The following is a 20,140-nucleotide window of genomic DNA, read 5'->3' on the forward strand; positions in this document are numbered from 1 at the left end:
TGTTCTTTGGGATGAACAGTGTGCTTTTGTCTTCTGTCTTATTGTCTCTTCGAACAAAGCAGCCTCTGTCAGAAAATTGTGATTGATCCTCATCTGGAATTTGTTTGTAAATATGAGCTGCTACAGAAGCCCGCATCCTAGAAATGACCCCCGGCCCCTCGGTCCCCAAGCCAGTGCTGAGCTCCTGTCGCAGCTATGGAGGAGACACTGGCTGTGTTTTCTTCATCATCCAGGAGGAGTTCGGAAAGCAAAGAACCACACGGGGCCCGTTTTCCTTTCCGCCTTACCCGGTGAATCCCCAGTTCCTCAGCTGCTGGCTCCCTTTGACAGCCCAGGCTCCGTGCAGAGGCGGGCCCCTGAGCCCTCCCGCTGCCTGGCTTTGCCCTGGGCACTCCGGTCCGTGCGATCCAGGCAGCGTTTTCCCTCCGCTCCGGGCACACGGACGAAGCTGTCGGGAGTGGACGGGGACTCTGTCCACGGGCCAGTGCTGGTCCCCAGCCCCGGGCATCGCCGGCCCCAGCCTGGAGCCGAGAGACCGCGCCGAGCCCGGGATGTGGGGAGAGCTGCTGGCTGCTGCTTTCCAGCTGCTGTTTCTCCCCAGAGGTTTTTAGAACAGCCACTCTTAGACTGGTCATGGACTTAAAGAAAACTACCTCCAGGGCGTACAGTGCTGCTCTCCTGCTGCCACTTTTCCTCTTATTTTGGGGTAAGTTTTTGTCTTCTGTGCCTGATTCTTACCCAGCTACTATGCAGTAACTTTGGATCAGATCTGTGACCTGCCCTTGTATTGCAGAGGTAACTGAACAAAATGTCACTGTCGCAATTAGATCCGAAGCCTGAAAACTTCTTGTTTGGAAGATAAACCAGCATTTCATTGTAGATATATTTTTTCCCTCATATTTATTTTTTGTCTCCTGTTGTCTTTCTCCTTGTGCACATGTATGTATGCATTTATGCACAAGAGCTAGAAGTGTGTGCACCTGCATGTAATGAAGTATTCAGCTATTACGGTAACCATTTTCTCCATTGAAAAGTTCTGAATTTTACAGTTGTGCCCACACAGAAGACACACAGAGCTTTATTTCCATTCTGTATGCTTTAGAAATACATCCAGGCAAAAGAGGAGAGTACTTAGGGGAGTATACTAAAACATTGAAGTGCCAGTCAAATCTGGTACAAAATGTGAAGGAAGAAGACAGTATATGAGTATTCTCACTTAGAAATTTGGAAGAAAGCAGATCCATCCTGAAGGTGCGCAAAGTGTTGAGGTAACAAAGGAGTCTGTCACACTGATTGGGATTTTTGTTTTGGTTTAGTTTTTTCACACTGAAAATATACTTTATAGTCAAAGAATATACTTGAGTGTGCTGAGATTCTTTAAGTTCACATGAACATGTCTTTGGGCCCCCAAAGTCACCCTTGTGTACAATTTCTTATGCTCCCTGAAAAACAGATTTCTCTGTTCCTTCTGGAATGGGTGCGTGGAGATCTGCTGGGCCTAGACATCTGTTTTAGTCGTCTAGGGATTATAAGGTCATGTCAGGAACATGTCCAACCTTTTACTGGAAATTATGATTGGGACTGAACCGGCTTCCTTGTCCTCTCCTCGGCACTGCCAGGCCAGTATCTGTATATAAAAGTCCTGTTTGTTTTCCAATGGGCTAGGACAGGAATAATCAATGACATGAAGATGTGGAGGTAAAATATGGAGAACATGCAGAAAATACAGTCAAAATGCCTTTTCTCTGCTAATATCTGCTGAACTCTGCATTTGGCATTTTCTCACATTAGTGAGTGATGTTTATGTACTTTTTGAGAGTTGGAGAAAGTTTTCAGCTTTTCTTTGATTCCCCAACAGTTTTGGGGTTTTTTTTCCCCCCTCTGAAGTGTCCCTGAATTTCCTTTGCTGTGGTCACCTCAGACTATGAATATGAAAGTCAAAATATGTTCTGGTTTTTGTCTGTTGGGTTTTTTTTCTGTTCCTTGTACCAGCTTCTTTGTCTGGTGCATTCACTCCAAGTGCCTGGAATTCCTCTGGCCACAGGGAAGCAGCAGGACTGTCTTTTGTATCTAGTAACCATAGCTACTGGTTTGGAGTGTGAAGCAGTTATGGTGGCTTTGTATTGTGCAAAAGGAAGGCCCATTGCATTTACGGTATTGCTCAGTGTGGGGCTGCCAGAGAGCTGGCGTGTTTCTGGGGATTTGTGCTGTTTGACCATTGCACTGATAGCTTTTCACTCTTGGGCAAAACTCTTTTCTGGAACAGTGATTTACTGAGACCATTGTTTTCTTTTGGAGTGCAGGTGGATGCCACATCTTGATATAGCCAGCAAAGCTCAAGGGAAGCAGTAATTTCCATAGTCTTTCCACCTGCTCCTATTTGGCAAGGGGAATTCTGCCAGATTTTAACTGTAGTGAAAGGTGGTGTTTATGTAGCATTTGTAGAGTTTTAAGGCCATAGGGAAGTGCCTTTGAATGACTACTTTTAATTCTAATTGGCTGAGTCTAAATGTCAAGCACAGAGTGGCTAAGTTGTTTGTTCAAAATTTTTGAGAAAATTCTGATTGTCCAGATGGCCTGTTGCAAGCTGTAACCGTAAGGCCATCCTGCAGCCAGATCCACACTATCTCCAGTTGTTTAAAATAAACTCCAGAGGGACAGTGGTACAGACTCTGCATGTGACTCCAGTTTTACTGCTGCCGTCTGTGTAATGGGCAGAATAGCTCTCACTTTGGCTTGTTGTGTTCTAAAGGAGATTCTGGCGGGCAGAACTGAGTGTCTACTCATTTTTGTTCCCCCAATTCTAGCCAGCAATGAGAACAGTCATTCACAGACCTTTGGCCTGGAAAATGCTTTGGACACCTATTGAGAGAGAACGTGTGCAGGCAAACCTTTTTTCTGGCAGTTTGCTATCTGCTCTAATGCAGGCTCTTGAGATTAGCTCAAACATACGGACAGTTCAAATCTTACTCACTTCAAAACACGGAAACAAAGAAATACAATCTTTTCAGCTGTTTTACTGATTGTCAGTGTATTTAAATAAGAATTGGAAATTAAAGCTTGTGACTCAACCTGGTTAACTGAATACACAGGAAACCCCCTGTCTCCGTGTTTGATCTGTGGAAATGGCTGAGAGATCAGAGAATGCGTAAACCATGAAGGTCAGCTTGGAGGAGTGTTTATTAAGGGAAAATACTGGGGTGTCATAAGCACAGAAGATCAAAGAGTTAGTGTAGCAATATATGCAATCTATCATAAAACAAGGATTTACAGCTCCTGTCTTTCTCCAAGTTCTAGGAGCATGATAGTAGGAGTCACATATTCAAATCTGCATTCAAACAGTGAACAGATAATGAAAACAAGCTAGCTGGCTGCTTGTTCTGTGTTAAGAGTAAGTTTAATTCCCTGAAGTGATACTTCTGATTAATGCTGTTAATGCCTCTGACCGTAATATTGGCACTGCTCAGCCCTGTGGATTGCTGCCCACCATTTGGCACCATTCAGCAATTCATTGGGCAAGCTGGGTGGGAGAGTGCTTGGAAATCGGCATTCTGCTTCTTTAAGGGGGTAAATATTCTACATATTTCACAAGGGGAAACTGAGCCACATCATCTTATGCCTGTCTTAATGAAAGTCTGGTGCTCTAGGCCTTTATAAATTCTTTATAAATATTTTACAGGAGTAGACTGTGTACATATCTTGGGCATGGAAAAGCTCTGTTGTGTCAAAAACCTAGTGTGGAAATGTTGTGGTCTGGAACTTGTTGGTCTCCAGTAACAAAGAAAAACAACGTAAGAAGTAGGCTGGGAAGTGATCAACGCACAATATCCAACTGAAACTTTGGATAGGAAAAACTGCAAGCTGAACTGCGTGGAGAGACTTCACTAGAGGTTTTTAAATTAGTATCCAAACTGGTAGCTGGCTAAAATACTGGGCTTGTGTGCGTAATCTACCAAAACTCTACAAGATGTATCAAAGCCATGAATAGTAGGACTCTTTTTATATGACTCTTCTAGAAGACGCTATAGGCGTTGCTGGGATCCCTAGCACCTTGCTGGGCCATTTATTCAGTATTGTCTTAGAGGCGCTACCTGCTGATTGCCAGCATTGCTCTTTCATTATCTAATATTTGTCTTGAGGGGGTTTTTTTTTGTCACAGTGTCGTATCTTGCTTCACAGAGATTATCGGATCTGATAAGCTGTTAACCTGCGATGATAGTGGTGATGTTTAGATTCAGCCAGCAGATAGTATCTCAGCCTGTGTTTTCACAGAATCACAGAATCACAGAATAGTAGGGGTTGGAAGGGACCTCTGTGGGTCATCTAGTCCAACCCCCCCGCCGAAGCAGGGTCACCTACAGCAGGCTGCACAGGACCTTGTCCAGGCGGGGCTGGAATATCTCCAGAGAAGGAGACTCCACAACCTCCCTGGGCAGCCTGGGCCAGGGCTCCGTCACCCTCAGAGAGAAGTTGTTCCTCCTCATGTTCAGACGGAACTTCCTGTGCCTCAGTTTGTGCCCATTACCCCTTGTCCTGTCACTGGGCACTGAAGTATAATCTCACCTTTTTATACTATTTGCACAAGAATAAAAAAAATTAAACAGTTGCTGTGGAAAAATGGGGAGGAAGAACTTGGCTCTGGGCACCAGGATCTTGAGAGGAATTGAATGTGTCTCATCCTAATGGTGACATGTCCTGAGCACGAGACTAGGAAATTAAAACAAGAGCTGGTGGGAAGTGGATGGGGGGACAGGGAGGAGCTGGTAGGTGCTAGCAAGGTACTTCAGCAGAGCTTCTCCTGATGACTGGCCGAGGTGGTGAGCTGCTGCAGCTCAAGGGCTTAGAAGTTGCGATCAAACATTGCTATTTTGGAAAGTTTCCCATGCCCACATCTGATTTTCTGATGTAGAAAAGCCCACTGTTAAAGCAGCTGTCAAAATATGCCCATTACCATGTTAAACAAGATAAGGAATACCATGTTAAACAGGATAAGGAATACAGGTTATGGAATATTTTAGGCTAGGTGAAAAATCAGTGCCGCTTATTAGCATTTCATGAGCTTGTCAGTAGTCTCAGAGAATTTCAGGTTCTTGTTTTCTGATGTTAGTATTACTGGGAGCAGGTGCTTTGCTCAGGTCTGGGAAAAATGGGGTTTAATCCCTCTGTGTCAAGAAGGAAATGGGGCTTGTAAAGCCCTAGACTGCATAAAGCCGCCTAAAAAGGCCTTGTGCATTCCCTGGACAAGTACACTGAAGGCACTTCCTAAAGAAGGATTTGGTTTTATTCTGCCGTTACCTTCCATAGCAGATGTGCTATCCTTCCAAAGTTAGCAAGGGTGGGGAAGAGAGAGGGTGAACAGCATGAGAGCCCCTTTTCAGGCCTGCCCAGTCTTTGGTGTGTGGGTCCTGGGAACAGGCCATAGTGTGTACCCTCCCACTAATCCTTTACACTGACCAGGATAGGGAAAGATCAGCAGAGGTCAGCAGGGATTTACTAATATAAGCACATGCCTGCCTGTTGTCATGGAGACATAACTCTTTCCATTCCTTTATTCAGAGTTTATTTAGTAGTTGTGTTAGTCTGATACTTGAGGTGGAGGGGTTCCCTTTCTACCCTTGGCCTCAGTATCTTTCTGTAGCAGGAAATGTGCTGGGGTGATCAGCAGGAGCACAGCCTGACTGGTAAGAATTGCATCAGGCTGGGGTTTTGAGCTTTCATGGTTTAGGCACTTGAAGGTTCCTTTAGCTCACTTATTACTGCGGTGCAGTTGGAGGCTGCTGCTGGGAAGCCTGCTGTTCTCACGTTTTAGCTGTAAATTGTCTTTTTTCCAGTTGTTGTAGTGAGTAGGACAGGTGAAATACACCTGAAGGAAGCCTCTTTCTCCACAAGTCTGCAGTTGCCTTTTGTAAAAGGTGATAGTCATAGGGAGCAAGATTTAAAATAGCACAGAAGTCAAGGAACTCAGTAACATATCCATGTGCAAAAGGTACTTAATACATCATGACGGGGTCATAATTTTGGAAGCATAAATAAATACTCGTAAGCATGAAGCAGTCTTTTCGCAAAGTATGTCACTAAAACAAGAGAAGAATATCCCAGAGTCCTGTCTGTTGCAACTTGTTTAACAAAAAACAAGAGTGCTACGCTAGGAGATGCAGTATCTGAACTCTTTGCTCCTCTGTTTGGGAATCCTTCACAGTAATAGGTTCTTGTGAAGAAGAGTGCACATCCCTCTACTCCGCTCAGTTCATGTCATGGGGAAACACTGCTGGACGTACCTGTAGGCTGTTTACCCCTTAAAAGCATTGCAGCTTCAGTCTGGTATTTTACATCCTCTGTTTTTCTGCCTTTTTTTTTGAGCTGGACTGTGGGTAATCTGAATTGTGCTGATTTTCTGGGACAGAGAAGCTGAAGGGAGGAGAAAAGATGGATGTATGCAGACTCGATTCTCATCCTTTTGTCATCTGTTGTCTCAGAAAGTCCCAATTCTGATTGACCCAAAGACAGGAAAGACACAATTCCTTTTATCATTAATGTTCCCATAATTAGTCTGGATAATGTGCCCAATCTGACATCCAATACCACTTTAGAGCCTACCATCTTCTGCTAGGTATTCTCTGCTTCCTAGGGTGATTCAGGCATCTAGGAATGATGAAAGCCACAGCTGGAATGTGTAAAATTGGGTGAGTTTTCAGATCGTAGAACTTAGGGAAATATATTTCATAGTGTCGGTAGAAATCCAGAACTAAAATATACCCTTTTCTTTGATTGTCTTTCCTTTTGCTAGACAGTTGGAGTATTTATATTAAGTGCTGAAATAAAGCACCTCCATGTTATAGAGACTGGAAAAATCTAACTTTCTTATTCTGTCATACCTCTAATGTAAAGTATTAAAGGCTTTGAATAATTTTCTGTTACAGGACACTTGTGAACTACCTGTAACTATTTTTTAAGTTGGGCAAACTGATACGCAAAGTGAAACTGGCTTGCCCAAGCTCACATTAAATTTTTGCTAGGCCAAGAAATCATATTACAGCATCATGGCTCTTATGGCCGTTGTGCCTGTGATGATGAGCATTGTGCTGAGAGATTGTACACAGGAGACAGTGAAAAGATGAAAATGTACTCTGAGTGCAGTGCGCATGTGTGAACAGGATTCAGAGATGGGTATTTTCAGTAAGTACTGCTGACTCTGCTTTGAATTTTTTTGTGTTTGTGGGTATTATACTGTTCAAAAGGAACAACACATTAAATATAACGTTAAAATCCCACATTAATCAATTGTCAAAACTGTCCTTCAGTATGGAGGAAACACGGTAATCTCTGGGCTGATAACCCAATGCTGCCGCTTCCCTGTTGGAATTTCAAGTGACCATTAAGAGCGCCTTTAAGGTAGTTATCAGTGAAGCACTGAGCATCTTCCATGGGGTCAGATGTGTCCCCAGCTTGAGGGCATCCATCCTTTATCAGTTTCCCAAGACTTTGAAATTGCAAACTTGTGAAAAGCAAAACCAAAATATAGAAGGCAGTGAGTAATGCTAAAGCAGCATCTCACAAGTGGTGAAGTAATAAAATGACTGAAGCTCCTTGTCCTGTGTATTGTCTTAACAACTCATAATTGGTCTCTGATAAAACCTTCTGCCAGCAGTGCTAACATAATGTCAGGATGGAGGATGGGGACTGAAAGGAGTTACTTCAATGCAACTCACGTTGTGGGGGAAATTACCACTGAGAATTCACAACGTGTGAGATAATGGAGAACAGACAAAGTTGAGGGGTTTTGTTTGTTTTTTAAAGAAAAGGACAGAAACCTTGGTACAGCTCTTTGAGAACCTCCTCCTCCCGCAGTCTTTATCAGTTCCCACTGCGCTCTCTGCCAGTGCAATGCAACTGCATCTTGTCCTGGTTTACTGAAGAGATTCCTTGGGCCTCACTGGGAGAAAGTCAGTGAACCCCTACCAGGGGAATCTCGAATTGCCCTGTGTCTCATTAATTCCTGATTTGTTTTATGGCTAGAAAACTCACTGTTTCAATTGCCCTTTGACAGGATCACTTAGTAAAGGTACAAAGTATAAAATTATTAAAGCCAATTATTAAAACAAAGACTGGTAATGAAGCTTGTTTGCCTTAAAGTGATACAAAAGGTCACAAATTTTATCTTTTGGTGAAAATGTTTGTCAGCTACCTTTAAAGTGTAAAACCAGGCCTGTCCTGACAGAGCTCAATGAATGCTTTATATGCAACTCTGTTAGCCTTTGAAGTTCCTCCTAATCCACCCCTAAATGCCTGGAACATATTCTTCAAAGAAGCTGTAGTCTTCTCCAGTTTCATGTCAGAGTAGGGTTGCACGATGGTATGACTGTAAGAGATGTTTTAATGGTTGTTTTTCATTTACAGACATCACTGATTCATATTTTCCTTGTGAAACGTAAAGGATAAATCCTGAATGTCATTGTTAATCCAGCAGCAACTACTTCAGTGGTAAACTATAAACTCTTGTCATTTAATGACTTCGACTTTATTTTCACTATTTTCATGAAACAGCATGGTCTGAATTACAGGTTTTCATGGTTGGTGTATTGTGCAGCAGGAAAAGCTAATTTATTAATTATGTTTATTAGCATTTGGTGCATAGTTATATGCTATTCAAATTCATATAATAATCTATTCCAAAATTGAGAGTAATTATTGTATGCCCTATGACTGATGGATGAAAATAACAAAACCAAAGCTAAAAATGACATACACGTTCTTTCTCAAGCTAGGTGGTAGTCGAAGTCTTGGATACCCATTTAGTGCACTGAATTCTTGCAGACTCTGTGTTTAACTTCCTGGCGACGTCACAAGTGTTGTCCTCGCCTCTCACTGCTGAAATCCCCCTTTCTGACATCACTGTAACAAATTCTGTTTTGAAGTAGTGTCTCATCTGTGGAATTATTTAGCCAGAAGTCTGATACTGCCACTGAAGAAATATTTGGGTTATACTATATTTACACAGGGGCACGTTTTGTCCTTGGGAAGTATTTCAGTATTAGTATAGGCATGCTGTATACAGGGATGTATATGGTATAATCTTGGAGTTAGTGTTGTTAATACGCCTGTAACCTCTACTGAGTAGGGAAAACACATGGGTAATTTTCTGCAAGCTGCAGTTCACAGAATAATTTGAAGTTATTTAGATATTGTTTCATTTCTTGTGATTGACGCCTGCTCCGTGCATGCCCCGTGAGCAATGCTGTGTTACTTCAGGATGTTTGTTCCAAAAAAGGAACATTTTCCTCCAAAATGAGGTCCTGCTGAAGTCATCATTTTTAGACATAACTAAGGTAACGGTAGTAGAAAGTAGCTAAAACTGATACAGTAACACTGCGGGAATTCAGCTTTTCTCTATGCAGTCCTTTACGTAACTAGTTATTCACCACCGGTTATGAGTACACGCAACTAGTTAACCGCTGCTGTTGTTCATGATCATAGTGAGTTTAGGGGAGGCTGGAGTCTCCCTGTTACTGTACCGCTGTTCTTTGGTAAGCCAAGAGGCCTTTTGACTTTTTAGTGAAGCGTTGTGTTTGCTTCACTTGGTACCTGTCTGCAGTTCAGCCCTGTTTTGTCTGCAAGTTTGTGTGTGACTATGGGGCCAGATGTTTGTCCCAAAACCTTTTTGAAATGGGCAGGTATTAAAGACTAATACAGATTATTGAGCATTGCAGACATATGATGAACCAAAATTGAGAAGGTACGAAAAGGTATATCTGCTGTGAAAGAACTTGAGAAAAGACAGGAAATAGCAAAGGCATTTGATGTTTGTCTTCATTTGCATGAAGCATTTGGGCTGTCTGCTTGCAAAGGAAGCAGAAAACTACGCATGTAGCCTTTGAAATGAGTTCAGCCTGACGACACTAACAGTGCTTGGTGAGTCTGTTGAAACGTGAATTTCTTTGCAGATGGGAGTCTGCTGCAAATCGGAGAAGTTGTTCTGAACACGCGGTGGACATGGGTCTCTTTTATCACAGTCCCTGCTCCTGGCCTGTGAAAAGTGCGGGCTGGGGCTGGTTACTCATTAAGCATCCGAAGGCTCGTATCTCCTGCCTAGTAAAGCTCCTTTGCGAATAGTTTTCTGGGTTCCCACTCTAATTGCTACAGAGATTCCAGGCAGATTCCGTCATCCTTGTTTTCTGCCTGACTGGGAATCTGAGAATAAAAGGGTTGATGGCAGAATAATGAGATTGCTGGACAGTGCAAAGCTCAGCAACTCTCCCCAGCATCACATGAGAGAGGAAGGGAGGGGTGCGCCATAGAGATGATGCTGGGGAGAGAAAGGACTGTCTAAATCCCCGAGCACCCTCCCTACCCCATCAACCCTGCTTCTTGAAAGAAGACTGAGAAACACTCCAGTCTTTTGGTGGGAGGAAGCTGGGGGAGGTCAGGGCAGGGGCAGGCTTTTGTAAAACGAAGTTTCCTATAAATCCCTTTCAGGCCCTGAAGTCGGATGCCTCCCCCTTCAGGTACAAAGAGACTGAGGAGCTGATGGGGCAGTGAGTTGATAGAAAACCACTGACACAGACTAACTGCTGGGTGTGTAGAAGGTGCACCAGTGCAAGGCAAACATGACCAAAAATGGACTGGGATAATGATGGCATGAACGAGAGAATGTGTAAGGTCAGCTGAGAAGTGACGCTGGGGTGTGTGATCCTGGCAAATCCTTAGCATGGAGCAGGGCACGTTAACACAACATTTCTCAACTAGTGGTAATGCAGTGAGGGCCAAGAGTGGTGAGCTGTGGGTAGTGTCAGAGTAACTGCCCGCCCTCCACCTGGGGTTTTGTAGAGTTTCCCAGAGACTGATTTCTGTCACTGGCTGGCCCACGGTTACAGATCGAAGGCAGCAAAAAGGGCAAAGAGCTGCTTACACAATGGCATCTAAACCCAAGGTTAAATGCTACTGATTGCTTGACTTCCGATGCTGGGCACTGTCAGGATTGTCTCACCAGAAGCAGTAGCTATTTCTCAGATACCATTTGCTATTTCATGAGATTTACCTCTGCTTTGTGGCCATTTTTCATGGACAATTTCAAAACATCTGCTGTATAGTTGTTTGCAGAGTTACTTCCAGGTTTGGATGTTTCATAACACGCAGGAATCAGTCTGGAGTATCTGTACCCCACAGCTTCTCTCCTAGGTATCCTGGAATGGAGCAGAACAAAAAACTCTGGTATCAGAAAGCCACAGTGGCAGAGGGGCTAATGACTGCTGCCTTTGTTAATGGAGAAGTTCCCTGTTTGCATTGCCTTTGTCCCTTTGTACTATTTTGTGTTGTGTTTTTTTTTTTCCTTTGGAAAGTGTATAATTGTGTCACTGAGTCTAGGGCTTATATCCTAATTCTAATATCAAGGCAACTGTCTCCTGTCCCTTGGGCTCTTCTGTCCTTTGACCAGGTTGTTTAACAAAATGATTTTGAAATTTCCTTTGGAAAAGAAATGAGGATTCCTCCTATTCTTAGGTTCTGCTCATTGACAAATATCTAAATTGAATACCTTTCTGGTTTTTACATCATGTATCCTGTATAATCTCATTTATATGAATTAAATTTGCAGTCCCATGGGTATGTCCCATCACGTTTCTGGATGGTGGAATTGCTCAGTTGGGCAAGAACATTTTAAACGCTGCCAGTTTTGGGACAGCAAGGCCTTGTGGCTGAATGTGAATAATTGATCAGATCCAAATGAGGAAAGTGGTCTCAACATTAGTTCCTGGTACCTGGATATTAGACTGATATTTTTGGCTCTGCAGATACTAAGAGTTTGGATGTAAAATGCCATTGGTACAGTGAATCTCATCAGTCTCTGCTCTTCTTTGCTGTTCTCATAATACCTAAAAATTTCCTGCTGTGTAAATATATGTGTCTAACGAGTTACCAAACTGTGAGCTGGTTCATGTAATCAGAGACTCTGTGAAATGTGCCAGTTTGGGTTGGACTGTTTATGGCAGCATCTTCAGATCACAGTGGATTAGTGGAGGAAAAATTTTATCCCCAGAAGGAGCAGCTGGGACACGAAGAGCTGCAGCCAGTATCTTAGCGCATACTGTCTGCCTCTGTGGATTCAAAGCACAAGTCTTGTGCCCTACCAGTGAAAGCAGTCATTGAATTTTACACAAATTTTATCTTGTGAGTGGGTTTAAGGTGATATGTTTCACTGCTGTCAAAGTGGCTCGGGGATGAATAAGCACAAGTGAAATGGTTTGTGAGTGCCTCCTGAAAAACAGGCATCTAGTCACCCAACTTAGCAAGAAATTCCTGATTGCCGTCATATGAAGGCATGTTGTGTTGTCTTTACAGTAAATGTTTGATTCTCCAGTATCCTTTTCAGCTAATGGCTAGAACAGCGCCTTGCAGTGTGAAATTTAGGTGGGCAGTCTCCGCAATGTCTGTGGATTGGCAGAAGAACTTTCTTCTGTCGGGCTATGAATGCTGACTAACAAAAAGGATCTTTTCTCAACAGGAACTTCATACTCTGAAAAGGATAGCAGCTGTTCCTCATCCCCGTGTGAAAATGGTGGGAGCTGTCAGGATTTGGAAGGGGGTTACCGGTGCATCTGCCCCGTGGAGCCTGTAGCCTACATGGGCATAAACTGTGAACTCCTCTATGACGCATGCGTTAAACATGAGTGTCCTGCCGATCGCATTTGCAACGGGACTCCAGGACTCCTGGAATACGAATGCGTCTGTATGCCTGGCCTCACAGGTATTGATTGTAGCGTTAATATTGATGAGTGTGAGAGCAACCCTTGTAAAGATCCTCGCTTTGAATGTGTAGATAGCGTAAACGGATACACCTGTAAATGCCAAACAGGACTGAATGGAGAAGGCTGCCAGACAGAAAGCTCTGTGTGCTCTAGCCACCCCTGCCTAAATAACGGGACATGTGTCGAGGGTCCTGGGGACTATACCTGCATCTGCCAGCCTGGCTTCACCGGAGCCAACTGCAGAGACAACATTGATGAGTGCGCCTCTGAGCCCTGCCAGAACGGAGCCATCTGCCGAGACAGGGAGAATGAGTATAGCTGTTTCTGTGTGCCTGGGTTCCAAGGATACAACTGTGAAATAGACATCAACGAGTGTGCGTCCCGGCCCTGTAGAAACAATGGCACCTGCCTGAATGAGATGGATCGCTATGTGTGCGAGTGCGTCCCCGGCTACACAGGTACCTTTCATGCTCATGTTCTAGCCGGGCGGTTGGGTTACATCTCACTGTTTGTGTACTTCCACAACTTGCCTGCCGTTGACGTGTCTTGTAGTGTTAGAAGCTGTCCTGAGAAGCGGTTGTTTTACAGCTATGAGACTATCTCTGTTGCACAACTCTTATTTCTGGAGTGTTTGGTACTGTGTGTGAATAATGGTGTAGGGCTTGTTGCGGCTTCTGGGCAATAGTTGAGGCTTTGATTTTCATGGATAGTTGGGATATTGAGAGACATGGATCTAACAGTGAAAGCGGAGGGACTGTCTGAGACTTGGAGTACTAGATATCAAGGAGTTGTTATTAGCTCTTAGTATGAAATTTAGGGAGATACACAAGAAAAGAGATTTATTATCAGGAAATGCGTACTTAGCATTTCCAAGTATAACTTATCTCTGCCTATCTGACCTGTAGTTCTTTGTCCTGTCTTGCAGGATTTCTCTGAGGGAAGCAGTCTTTTGGGAATAAAGCAGCTTTTAGTTGGAGATTTCTTTTCCAATTTTTTCATGCCCAGTGAATGTTTTTTGGCATGTGACACAAATATCTCTTTTTTTGTGCATCTGTGCTAATGGTGACTCAGACAGTAATCTACACCTGTGAGTTATCTGTGAGGGAGGCAGTAGGGGGTTCTTCTTTCTCCAGCCCTGCTTATCGGAGTGGAATGCAGTTGTGCTGCGCCCACGTCCGCCTGGTACCACCTAGCACATGAACTTTCTCAGCCTTCCTCGTTGTCACAGACTGAAGTGTTTAAGGAGTTAGGTTGCTGTGAAGGAATGCTGCTGATTACCAATGGAATGAGGAGAAGTTACAACATCAGGAATGCAGTCCCTGATGCTGACTCACTCTCTGATAAAAATGAACAGAGATGAAGGAGAAAAATAGCAGAATTTCTGTGTAGGCCTTAAGATTGGTGCTGATTTTGAGTATCAAACGTAATTTTGTCTTTGCAAATCAGTTTCTTTTTTATCTTTATGCTGAATCCTCAATTCAGGATGGTGGGATCTGCCAAGGAAGTGATAAAATGACCAGGCAGCTGGAGGAGCTTGTTGTGCTCCAGGTTATTCTGATGTCAAATACGAGGCTTTGCCTTATGATCTGGTTCTTCATCCAGAGGTTCTAGCACCATTGGCTAGTAAGGCCAGGTTGTTTCCTGGTGCTTGCAGCTGAAATTTGGGTGAAGGAAGTTTTGTGTGGGTATTGAAGGGTTTGAACCAGCAGATTAGGGGGCCCACATTCCGTCAGGATTAGGATGGCCATGTCCACTATGTGGTGAGCCTTTGCCAAGAAGAGAAGATTAGGAGGATTGGCAGGTGCCACTGTAATGACTAAGGTTTGGAGGTGATGCCAGGCCATGGACAAGTCAGAGGTGGAATGCAGTGTGGTAATAGTTGCATACAAGTTGTGTAGGAGGTCTTATGTTGTCAGGGAAAGTTGGGACTTTGGACCAAAAATGTGTGACTTTCTGTTAGTCTTGGCTAGTAGTATTGGACCTAATGCCTAATTTTTAATAGCATTTCATAATAAAATTACTTACTAATGTCTAGTATCACTGTAATTAGCGTTTTGCACTGCTGTAATGCTTTTTTCCTAGGTATCTCAAAGCAAGTTACAAATATTATTTAAACAAATGGAACAGTGTTTTGAAGAAGCAGGTAGAGATCACTTTTCACATACCCAAAATGCAACTGCCTCTGATGTAGAACACTGGATCTGATTAATAGCAACGCAACACAAGTGAAGAGTACCATGTCTAACTAAAACTGTAAGAGCTATATTGTACATAAAAGTTTAAATAACACTGCCTAGCAGTGTGATTCTTCTCTTCCCATCCCTGTCCTCCCTGCCCTCAAAGGATCCCAAACCAAAACAGCTGTCATTCATTAGATTTTTAAGAACTGTATGTAAGGTGAAGATTTTATGGCTTACTCAGAAAATGGATGTAAGTTGTGAAGAGCTGACTGATTGGCTACTTCAGCAAACCTGAATGAAAGAGACTAAAGCTTCACAAATACTGGAAACTATTTTTAATTTTGATGCAAGACTAAAATCCAAAAGTCTATACAAAATAATTTTGTTTGCAAATAAAAATTAGAGGTCCTTAATTCGTAAAAATCCCACGCTGTTCATGAGGTCTGAATATTCTTATGGCAAAATAAGAACAGATCACTGTGCTAGCCAGTTTGGGTTGATGACATGGCTTTTGTGATTCCAGCTCAGAAGTCCAGGCAGCACAGATACACTTTGCTGGATTTGTAACACAGATATTTCTCTGTTTTGTAACAAAGGTACAAACTGTGAAGCTGAAATAGATGAATGTCATTCAGACCCTTGCCAGAATGGGGCCTCGTGCAATGATCATGTTGGGTTCTACACCTGCACCTGTGCACCAGGTTACCAGGGAATCCAGTGTGAGGTGGACATCAATGAATGTGTGAGCCAGCCATGCCAGCACGATGGGACATGTCACGACCTCATTAACAGGTGAGAAATCACTGGTGTTTGGGCAGTTAGAGACCAGGGTTGATCTAAGGGTCTACTTAGTGTAACCTGTCAACATTGGAGTCGAAATCTGTCGGGGGAATTGGATTTAGTGTTTTGTACATCCCAGTGGTCCCTGTGGCCGTAACTCGGAGTGATTTATTGCAATAAGCGAAAAGGCCCGTCCCAACAGCAGAACTCCTAGGATGCTTAAAGGAAGGTAGGAAAAGATTCCTGCTATTGCTTCCAGCTGACATGTCAGATACAAAGGAGAGTGGCTTGCAGAGCATGAACAGCAAAGGCAAGTGCTGAGAATGTATCCGTGTGTCTGAATTTACCTTTTCACAGGTAAGGTGTGAACTCAGAGGCTGCTGAGGGTTGTCTGCTCTGTCATTAGTGTGGCCTGTTTGCGCAGAGGAACTGTCTTTTTCCTCTGCCCCACAAGCGGGTATGAGGACTGACACCTTAGCTCCATTTGCTCTTTCCTCATGCTGGATTTTGCAGTCAAATTAAGAGCTTATGCATTCCTTTGTTTTGCTGCCCCACAGCTACCGTTGTGACTGCAGTGACACAGGCTTCGAGGGGGACCACTGCGAGTTGGATATCCTGGAGTGTGCCTCTGAACCCTGTCTGAACAGTGCCACGTGCGTGGAGGGAATCAAAAACTACAGCTGTGCCTGCTGGCCAGGTAGGTTAGAAATCTATTTTGCTATGCTGGCATGCAGGCACACTGCAATGGAGAGCAAATGCTAAACTGCCATGTTGAAGAAGTAAAGAACTAATGATCATACTGCATGGTCCAGTGTGATTTTTTTCATTGTCTGAAACAGTGAGGCTACCGCCGCTGCCCTTTACTGGCCATCCCAAAATCCAATTGACCTCATTGCTAGTAAATGCACCTTGATTCTCAACCATAAAATTTTCTTTCTTTTTTCCTGCCTCATTCCATCATGTGTTTTTCTAGTATGAGCTAGTGCTTTTCTGCAAATTGATTTTTTGGCTCCTGCATTTGACATAGTGGAGAAAGTGGAGGGCCCTGGGACTCCCTGCAAGGCGAGCTGCAGTGTCTTCTGGGTCTTATTCTCACCTTCAAGGTAGCCACAATATTTGGGAGACTAGTTCCAGTGAAGTTGTGCGTGCTGTTGACACTGATGTTTGCTGGCAGGTTACACAGGGCAGCACTGTGAAGAGGATGTGGATGAGTGTGCGACAGATCCCTGTCACAATGGAGGTCTGTGCTTTGAGCGATCCAACCGAGCCTATTATGGAACACGACCTGACTTCCCCAGTAATTTCAGCTATAGCCAAGCAGCTGGTTTCCTCTGTTGGTGCCAGCCAGGCTTTACAGGTGAGCTGTGCAGTAAATGTCCATCCTGTCTGCACCTGACAGATACCGTATGGTTTGAGTAGATAGGAATGGAGCAATGTTATCTGTGCAGCAAAAATCACTTAACGACTGATGCTTCAGAGGGGGGCAGCAGCCTGATGCATCAGGAACGTGCTTTGGTTCGCATACCGTATGAATATGCTGCAGACAGCTGTCTGAATGTCATCCTCTGTCCAGCAAGCCTGTCTGAAGGCTGAGGCAACAGCCGATGCACTTTCCAAGTGCTTTGATGAATGCCCTCTGGCTATGCAGCTGCCAAGGTGGCTTCTCTTTGTCAGTCTCATGCACATGGCAGAATTCATCCCTACAGGATATCTGTGAAACTCCTCATCAGAGGAAACTAATTCCCTGCAGTCCTAGCTAACTATTCTAGGTGTTTCCTTGATGAGATGACTCTCATGACAGCAACTGTATAATCAGACTGGGTAGCAGAAGAGGGGGTTCATGATATCTTACTTTTGGAGCTAGAAGCTCTGTGGATGTTCAACTGAAATACCACATTTTCCCTGGTTTATGGATATGTATAGAATGCTGGATTTAGCAGCTGGGGAAATTCCCTGTTAGGAGGGACTAAACAATATTACTTTACTCTTTTTTGAGAGAAAAATGAGAGTTTGGTCCACTATTGCATAGATAGGAATGGTTCAGAAGTTCTGATCCTGTTACTGGTCCCTTTGAAGACACTGGAAAGTCATTTGCCCTTTCAATACTTCATTTTCACAAATTGTTTTGGTGATAGTATTTACTTGCCAGAGTGTCTGCAGAGACATGCTATAGTTCAAGAAATTCTTTTGTGTTTTTAGATGACAGAAAAGAAGCGCAAAAAATTATGAATGCGGGTGTCATTCAGATTCTTTCCTTCACTGATGCATGTGTGTACTGAAGATGCCTATTTGTGTTTTCACTTTAAAGGGGAGACCTGCTTTACTAACATTGATGAGTGCGAGTCCAGGCCGTGTCAGAATGGAGGGCTCTGTGTGGACCTTGTTAATGGCTTCCTTTGTCATTGCCTCCCAGGTTATTCAGGTAATGTTGGTGAAGGGGGGTGGCTGGAATCAAGTCCTTCTAGTTAACTAGTGCTGAGCTGCTGCGTTGCTGCAGGACTGGATTCCAGCGCTGGGTAGCCCAGGCTGCTGAGCAGGACTGAGATGAACTGCAGGGGGTGCGGTAGTGGTGCAGCAGGATGCCTGCAGTTCAGGGCTCAAATGCCATCAGAAAGCTATGTGATTTTGGTCAAGTCAGTTGATAAGCTATGAACTAGATTTTATCTAGGGGATCTGTATCCTGGAGTGAAAGTTCACTGGGAGAAGTGTGGTTTTTTGTATATATATTATGAAGGTGAGCAAAACCAGCCTTCAAACAAAAAAGGGGTGCTTAACATTCTAGTTGTCACAAGCTACTGACTGTAGCAGATTGGATCACCAGCACATAAACCATCTGTGAAACATCTCCATTCCCTAACACCCCTGCATGATAAGAGACAGCGATTTTTGGCTGAAGGCAGTAATCTGCTGTGTTAGGAGGTCAAAAGGTCTTTGTGATGTGAGCAAATCAAGCCTTCTCTGTTTACAAGGGACTGGGGAGTCTGGATTCTTACACAAATGCCCTGCCTGACCCTAACAGGTCTTGGTTTTCTAGCTGAAAAGCTTGGGGATTGTGAATATTGCACATCAGCTCTGTAGGGAAGATACACTGCTAACTGATACTACGCCTCATTTTCGTTTAAAATATTCATTCTCAGTCTTCTGCATCTTTAAGTTCTATGTGTACTCTCTGTTTTGAGCAATTTAACACCAGAAAGTACTTTATGAGAAAGGTGGTCCCCAGCGCAATCTTGTATTTATGTATTGTTGAGGTGGATGTAACCTTTCCGCAGTGTTCCTCGGCTGCCATCTCGTGGGAAAAAGAAAAACTTGAAGCCAGAAGAAAACCTTGTCTTTTAACTTCTTGGAAAAGTAGAAGGTAGCAGCACTGCAGACTGTCTTAGGCCTGTACTGCATGGGAAAGCTTTCTGTTTTCCTACTGTGGTCATAGTGCTTGCGCTATGTTGGTGTAACTCTGTCTGGCTCTTTCCTGGGAAGACCAGTTACACTGGCACTTTTACTCCCAGAATCTCAAATCAACTCCTAGTTGACACCTTCTGTAACTAGGCTGAATTCTTTGTGGGGTTTTCTGGCCTATCTTGTTTGCTTTGGATTCCTAGTTTAGGCTAGGCCAAGAAAAATTTGCTTTTATAGGTGTGGTCTTTGAAAATAAGCTTTTGTCTAAGCTCTTTATTGCTACTTTCTTGGGTAGTTAACAATGCTGTACTCATGAACTGAGATCTTGTCCAAAGAGATGGTTTAAAGTTTATCCTACTTGTCAGAATTCCCACTCACATAGGTATCCTGTTCCCTTTTCCTCCTTCAGTGCCCCAGCACCCTCACAGAGTTCAGAATTTCATTGTGCTTTGCCAAACCGCAGATCTGTTTAATCCTTTCCATTTCTTAGCGTGCTCATGGGCAGAAAAGCTGACAGAAACACAGGGTGATGGGCAAAGGAGTGCTAGAGTTCATTCTGTTGCATCAAATTTGCGTTCATTAGTACTTGAAAGGGATTAGAAGCAGGTTGCTCTTCTGAATATTGCTTTTGGTAAAGGACTTTGTCTCAGCTGAGGTAGTTCTGACACAACACGGCGAAAGGCTGGGAGCAGTCTGTGAGATCAGTGAGTGTGTGTGGAGGAGTGAAGCTGACAGGGAAATAATAGCAATTAATCTCCCCTCCTTTGTCAATTAATCCCAGTACAGTCATGCTGGGTAAACAGCTTATTACTTCATATTAGGATCACAGAACAACTTTGTGAAGCTTCCCATAATGTTTCTGTTCAAAACACATTTCTGTGGCAGCTTAGATCTGCCATGAACTTGGATTTAAGCTGCCTCCACTGATTAAAGTGAACTTGCTACTCTGATGAAGAATGCTTTCTTGGGGCGGCAGGGGGTTCTTTCTGTGTTTTTTTTTCTTCAGTCTGAGGAATTTGGGGAGTGTTGGGATAACAATGTGAG

The 20,140-nt window shown here is 43.6% G+C and overlaps 1 protein-coding gene across 11 annotated transcripts in view; it reads left to right on the plus strand.

Annotated features, from left to right (window-relative positions):
* The window catches only part of CRB2 (crumbs cell polarity complex component 2), a 76,827-nt gene that overhangs the window by 33,487 nt on the left and 23,200 nt on the right, over positions 1-20,140 (plus strand). For 8 of the 11 annotated variants that reach the window (XM_075439170.1, XM_075439171.1, XM_075439164.1 and 5 more), the window contains 5 exons: positions 12,497-13,198; positions 15,517-15,712; positions 16,258-16,397; positions 16,875-17,057; positions 18,009-18,122. In XM_075439170.1, the coding sequence (XP_075295285.1) occupies positions 12,497-13,198; positions 15,517-15,712; positions 16,258-16,397; positions 16,875-17,057; positions 18,009-18,122 (1,335 nt within the window). Of the gene's footprint in view, positions 1-515; positions 707-12,496; positions 13,199-15,516; positions 15,713-16,257; positions 16,398-16,874; positions 17,058-18,008; positions 18,123-20,140 lie in introns of those variants that run through there. The other 3 variants (XM_075439173.1, XM_075439172.1, XM_075439176.1) reach the window with 3 other exon arrangements.

This window comes from Opisthocomus hoazin, chromosome 19, assembly GCF_030867145.1.
Source record: "Opisthocomus hoazin isolate bOpiHoa1 chromosome 19, bOpiHoa1.hap1, whole genome shotgun sequence".
Taxonomy (NCBI): Eukaryota; Metazoa; Chordata; class Aves; order Opisthocomiformes; family Opisthocomidae; genus Opisthocomus; species Opisthocomus hoazin.